We start from the raw sequence: 6,743 nt of genomic DNA on the forward strand, positions 1-6,743 counted from the left end.
GGGAGCACAGTGGAGGAGAGCACCATCCCCTAGCCAGTCACCCCTTTCATGGACTTACTAGGAGTCCTCACATCAGCCGACCGTTCACACTACCGTTACATGGATGGCAAAAGTGGGTGGCAGGCAGGGGCGGGGGAAGAGGCAGAGCGGGAGGGGTGCCAAGTTGCTGTACCATTGGCCTCTGGGTTATACTTGCCCCTTTGCTAAAAGTTGCCAGTAAACCCATGCTGTATACCGGGCGCTGATAGCTGATTTAATTGTGGATGGCATCGGTGCCCGACGGTTGCGGAATTCAGGATTGTGGTCGGCGTTGGACTACATGTCACAACCGCGGGGCGCAGATGCCATCCGCAATTAAATCAGCTCTCTGCTCCCAGCAGTTGCAACATGCAATTATATTTATTAGTGCCCCCCCCCCAGATTTGACTGTAGTATCTTATGTGCCCCCCATATATTGTTCCTAGAGTCGCCACTAAAGGAAAGGCAGCTGTGTGCGCCAACTCTTTGCTGTTTTCGGCTGAGCCGCAGCCAAATTAGTAGATGCGGCTGTGTTAAAGTGGCAGGGGCAGTGTCCCCCGCCTCCCGGGTCCAACAGACACTACTGTCGCCGCTTTAACACAGCTGCACCCACCTGCTAAAGGAGAGCACGTGTGCTGGCATGGAAGGAGCTGCCCATTAACGCGTGTGTGTGGATGAAATCCCACAGGGATCAGACTGTGTGTGATGGCTGATCCCAGAGATGTTGCTATGTATGTGTCATTCTATCTGCCCAATCTGACGTGTATTGGTTTCTGACCCGAGTTCTGCCATGTATTGGTTCTGGTCTAAAGTGTGACGTGTATTGGTTCCGGTCTGAGGTCTTCCATGCATTCTGCCATTTAGCTCACTTTCAAATTGCCTATATTGGTCTAGATTTTGAAATTCACCCACCAGTTCCCCGGCAATTCAATTGGCCCACTATTTGAAAAATAATGTGGAGAAAAAATTTCTGTGACACAAGAATGTCTATGCAGGTGGGGGCGTGAGGGAGGGACTTGTATATGGGTGGAGCACAAGGGGGCCCCATAATCTTGTATTGCCCGGCGGCCCCATGTGTTGTCAGTCCGCCCCTGGACGCAAGTATGCAGTGTAGCAAGGGAACATGAAACCAGCTTCTCAGCCAATCAGGAAGCCAGGCAGCGTGTAATTTTCCTGATGCGCCCTCAGAAGGCTGCCTATGCACCGCACTTGTAGTCAATTAACTCTGCCTCCCATCCATATTAATACATGTCTGTACCTCGGTACGGGCATGGATAGGAGTAGAGATCCACCGAGACCATTTTTTCTAGACCGGGTACATCAACTATAGAGGACTACAAATACAGTTCCCACTCTCCCCCACATCCCCTCTGTTCCCACATCTCCCCTCTAGGACAGCGGTGTGTGGGCAGAGACAGCTTGCCGTTCTGTCACAGGAGACTGAGCTCTGCTCGCTCAGCCTCCTGTGACAGCTGTCAGGATGGAGCGGGTACAAGAAGTCAGTGATCGTTGAGTGTTTGTAGATAATTGAGGACATAGTACGGTTGCTATATCCTCAATTATGAATGAATGGGAGTGATCTATATCCACTCCTGTTCATTCATGATTGTGGTTATAGTAATTCATAACTCATGTTATGAATGAACAGAAACACTCAGTATAAAGAATTCATAAAGAGTTCATTGATAACAGGGGCTGCAGAAAAAGAGATTGAGGACTGTGTCCTCAATCTCTTTTTCTATTTTAAAAGGGAAATATCAGGGGTCTGTTTAGACCCCTGATATTTCCATGAAGCCCCCAACAGTAAAGTAAAAAAAATTAAATATTCAATAAAAATTAAATATAAAAAAATTAGTGGCATGCATATTTTTCAAGAGTTTTCTATTGAGTTAATGGGAAGAAAGTTTGAAAAAACATTTTTGGTTTCGGCCTGACATTTTATTTTTCATTTCGGTTTTTAAATTTTCATTTCGGTGCACCCCTAATTTTTTTTTTACTCCACTTTTTTTTTTTTTTTTGTTTTATTTTAACTTTACATTTTTATTTATCTGATTATCTTTTACTTTTTTTTAAAAAAACTTTGTTATAATTTTTTTCTTATTATTTGTTACTTTATTTTTTAATCTTACTATCTTTTCCTTTTAATCATTTTAATTATTTTTTACTTATTTTCTCATAATTTTTATTTTTTCATTTTTTTTCACTTAACTTTATTGCAAGCATGCCCCTGTGTGATAGCATTTTGGAGGTGACAGGTTCTCTTTATTGAAACTGTCACCTCCAATACAGGACTTCTAGCACAGCACTGTGCTGGAACTCCTGTGACAGCTGAGAAGGGCTGCAAGTGCAGCTCTCCCCTCACAGTCTACTTCATCCGGAGAGGATTTCCTGCTGGCCGGTGGCGTGAAAGGTAGCTGGCGGGGGGAGAGAACTTCCTAATGGGGGGGCGCAGGCCTCCCGGGAACTCGTCTGCCGCTCCTCTGCTCCCTGGTGGCAAATTCGGCTCTGTTGACGCCCTCTTCATACTGGCGCCCAGGGGGCACGTGTCCCCCCCCCACGCTACGCCATTGCTCACACTGCTCAGAGAGGCAGCTCTGAATGATCACACCTGTCAGCGCTCTGAAGCTACAGCAGCCGGGAGGAGTGAGCGCTGGCAGGTGCGATTGCCGCGGCGGCAGCAGTCTTACAGGGGCCCCCCTCCCATTCTGCATCTTTCCTCCCCCCCACCGGCACCCTCAGACAGCTTCTTGACCTGCCTGTAGGGTAGCGCTTGCTCTGGGAATACATTATATGGCAATGCAGAATATGAAGCTACATACTGTATGTTGCTCTGGGTTTGTGGCCTGTTGTCTCCAGGCTCTCAGGAGGCTGTGCAGGCTCCTGAGAGCCTGGAGACAAAATATCTAGGTGCTATAGAAATATACTTATCCTAAAGCAACCCTGTTGCTAGAGTACAAAAATTAGATTGGAACCAGCCCACAGAAGATGTTTTAATACTCACCTTTGTCTGCAGTCAGTGAGTCAAATCTGTTATCTTAAAGAACTACGGACATTGATGTTACCTACTGGACACTGTGGTTCCCTTCCGCCAATCGCTACAGGACACATGATGGGAGGCACATGATGTAGCAGCTGCCAAAAAAGAACACCATCAAGAAGAAGGGGACCAGGTATCTGACAGAGCCAGAAGTGTTGGATACCAGTGCCCCCCTTTAGCTTTTTAATAAAGCAAAGAATTGACTTATCACCCACCTAAAAAGGTAATGATTAAACATTTTCTTTTACAGGGCGATTGTAATTCAACATTTGTATTCTAGCAACATGGGTGCTTTAAATATATACAGTCCCATGTGCTGGAGTGCCCTATGCATTCCAAACCTTGTGCTTTCAGTTTGCCTGCACTTGTGTATTCCAGCACTTGGAGCCAGAGGCTTCTTTTCATAACAGGTGCCACTGCAATTCTACAAATGCAAACCTAGAAAGGAGGAGATTCTAGATCAATTCTTGTAGGTGGTCAAGCACGGGTATACCACACAGTGCCATCCCTTCTCTATTTGGATCCAGAAAGTTGAGCTATTGCCTAATTTGCAATGGCACCCCAAGGCATGATTTAAGACATGATTTTAAGCTTAAGATCATATGTCAGAAACCTGTATATACAAAAAATATACAAGATTTTATCGTTAAACCCAACAAGATGTTACAGTGTTATTAACGACTAATTTACTGCTATGCTGTAAACAGACTGAGTGTCAGGTCAAATTACACACATATGAATAGAGAGCACCCCTCCTTCAATCTGCTGAAGTACCTAACACATAAGCAAGACATACTGGGCACAACATGCTATACAAACTGAACACTATTGACCAAAGGCACTAGCAAATGTAAAACAAAATGACAGATGACATAATGCAGAAATACTTTATTGAAAACTTGTTGACAAAGCACAGTCACTGCTGCATTTATTGGAATATCAAACAATTTTGTTCCATCATTTCAGGTAACAGGGACACATGTCAGGTTTTCAACATGGATGTAGGAATGCAGATGCAGAGTAGACTGGTTGGAACCTCTTGGGTGGGACACAGCTTAACTGCTTTCTCCCATGGTGTGCTTGTCAAACAGGTACTCGCCCATGCCGTTCTGGGGCACCCCAAGCCGCTTCAGATTGGTGATGAAATCTCCAAGCCGTTTTATAGCCTTCACCTGCTCCTCCAGGTATTCAGATTCCAAGAAGTCACACAGCTAGGACAAAATAGAACCAGTTACTTAGCTGTTGAACTCTATCAAAAGGATAAAGCATATGGAGAGATAGGAGGTTTCCTATTAAAACACAAATTCTTAGAATTGTAATTGATTTGCATACTATGGGCACCTCAGGTCTGAGGGTGCCTGGTGTGCACAGTTTTGTCAAGCTGTTGTGTATTTTGTGGCACCTCAAGCTAAATAGCAATTTTAGCTTGTAATGCAACAGGTTCCATGAATGCACAAGTTCAGTATGACAAGAGTGCTAAAACATACATGCTAGAGGGGGGGGGACCCCCACAAACATTTATATAGTCTATATTTGCCCCTTCAAGTATTGGTGGATCCAGAGCAGATGCCTTTCCTGGCTCTATGAAAAAGAAAATCCTTGGCACAAACCATCAAGATGTCATATACTTACATGGGGGTCAACCTTGTCAGATGCCACTTTGTGCAGGTCCAGTAGAGCTTGGTTCACTGTCTTCTCCAGCTGCAGAGCAGCCTGCATGGCGTCTAGGGTGTTACCCCACTCATCACGCTCTGGTTTCTAAGAAAAACATAATATCTACAATTAGTATATTCACATAAAGAAATATCTGCATTATGCAATTAATAATCTTAGGAGTAGTCCATTAGAGCTACATTTCAAGCACATCTATCCATTTGTCTAGGTGTACAATTTAAAGCAGCAGTTGTGTCATTTTAGATCTAATAAATATATAATTTACCAGCCTTTGGAAACTCCCTCCATTGTCCTCATGACACATCAGGGAAGCTGGCTTGCCAAGTGACTACAGATAGTGTTGCATCATCTAGTATGACTATCAGTAATCAGATATACAGAACATTTGGTGGCAAAGATACCAAATCTGTCAGTACATAACGATATGTACAACCATGCGCACGATTCTCCACATGATCCAGACAACCAGTCTGAGCAGTGAACAGCCATGTTTGGTCCACAAACACAACCATGAGATCCACTTTAGACTTGAGCCCAAACAGGCCTCACCTCTGGGGTTGGGGCAGCACAAGTCAACAGTAAGGAGGATTCTACTTATAATTCTTACCTTGACGTCCTGCAGGACAACGCGACCCCCACGTTTGTTCTGATATTTCATGAATTTCTCAGCATGCTCCCTCTCCTCGTGACTCTCATCCTTGAAAAATTTGGCCACATTTTGAAGGGCGACATCATCACGGTCAAAGTAGAAAGACTGAGGGAAGAGAGTAGAAAATGTAAATATAGAATTATATGTGCCAAGCCCTGAGGGGCATCTCAGGACCGCTACAGGTTCTGTTATCAGTGGAAGATACATAAATGGAAGACACTGGGGCCTAATTTGGACAATGAGAGGGCAGAACCTATTTTGAAGGTTAAGGATAATGAGATCAGCAACCATTTAGTAAGTCACTCTTCAATGATTTGGGGTTTACGAAGAATAGGTGCAAGTCTAAAAAGTAACCTGTGTTTGTTATAGGCAGCTGTTTTTAATGCATTGATTGCCAACACAGGCATCAATTTTTTAGCCTCTTTCAGTATTAAATTTCTTTCATATTAATGTGTTATCACCACATAAAAGCACCAGTGTTTACATGTGTAAACACCAGTACTGGCCTTTTATACATTTATGCAACAGGCCCAACAGAAAATACTTAAATAACCTAGATCTACCAGACTCCACACTGGCGTTTGCACAGAAGGGTAGTAATGAGCCAAAATGGCTCTTTAAGGCCATGTAAATGGCAACATTCCTGACACTAAAAAATTAGCCTGGAGGGATCAAAGCTTGCACTGCTTCAGTAAGGAGGTGGTGTTAGGAGTACCGTATGGTATGCAAGTAGGTGGGGGTGGGGTTTTTCATGCCCCCCTCCCAGTGTCCTTGCACAATACAAGAAAAACAGGTTTGTCAGCCTCTCCCAGTACAAGGAGAGATAAGATATTCAGTGCAGCTGGGAACATAGGGTGGGAAGCACAGCAAGGAGTCGATAGATATTGATTACTGGGTGCAAGAAAGAATGACAACGTGGATTCTTATTTGCTTTGGGTGGCAGAGCGCACTACAAGGGACCATCTTGCAAAGCAACAGCAGTAAAAGGAAAAGCATACAGATGCAAATGAGTCAACAATCAAATCCCTTGGTCATGCAGGGGCTTCAGTTCGATCACCAAGTTGCAGGATTGTTGCAAATCGGATTTAAACCAGGCAATTCAATTTACCATTCTAGCCAGTCCTAACGGATCACTACAACATTCTGACTTGAGAGTAGGGGGAATAGCCACCACAGACCATATAACATATATGGGACACAGCTTGGCCTCATAACAAACTAGCCAGATCATCTTGGATAAAAAGGTATTCCTACACAATTAAGGCATTCATATGCCACAGTGTTACCATTTTAGTAAAGTACCAAATAGTCCAGCTACATTTAAAATGATTATTATAGGGCCAGGGACAATAGGACTGGGGGGGG

The 6,743-nt window shown here is 44.0% G+C and overlaps 1 protein-coding gene and 1 long non-coding RNA gene across 8 annotated transcripts in view; one reads left to right on the forward strand and one right to left on the reverse strand.

Annotated features, from left to right (window-relative positions):
• Nucleotides 1-6,743, forward strand: part of LOC108800255 — a 24,395-nt gene that overhangs the window by 17,211 nt on the left and 441 nt on the right. The window contains exons 2-3 of one of the 6 annotated variants that reach the window (XR_001942085.1): nt 5,498-5,505; nt 6,172-6,175. The exons of 3 other annotated variants lie outside the window; for them this stretch is intronic. This is a non-coding gene — a long non-coding RNA (uncharacterized LOC108800255). Of the gene's footprint in view, nt 1-1,113; nt 1,127-1,532; nt 1,538-4,332; nt 4,340-5,497; nt 5,506-6,171; nt 6,176-6,743 lie in introns of those variants that run through there. 2 more of the 6 variants (XR_001942087.1, XR_001942089.1) reach the window with 2 other exon arrangements.
• LOC108800252 (ferritin, higher subunit) overlaps nt 3,924-6,743 on the reverse strand; it is a 5,115-nt gene continuing 2,295 nt past the window's right edge. For both annotated transcript variants that reach the window (XM_018572221.1, XM_018572220.1), the window contains exons 2-4: nt 5,337-5,483; nt 4,688-4,813; nt 3,924-4,266 (exon numbers count right to left, since the gene is read on the reverse strand). In XM_018572221.1, the coding sequence (XP_018427723.1) occupies nt 4,111-4,266; nt 4,688-4,813; nt 5,337-5,483 (429 nt within the window). In that variant the 3' untranslated portion in view covers nt 3,924-4,110. The remainder of the gene's footprint in view (nt 4,267-4,687; nt 4,814-5,336; nt 5,484-6,743) is intronic.

This window comes from Nanorana parkeri, unplaced genomic scaffold, assembly GCF_000935625.1.
Source record: "Nanorana parkeri isolate BGI_ZX_2015 unplaced genomic scaffold, ASM93562v1 scaffold1970, whole genome shotgun sequence".
Taxonomy (NCBI): domain Eukaryota; kingdom Metazoa; phylum Chordata; class Amphibia; order Anura; family Dicroglossidae; genus Nanorana; species Nanorana parkeri.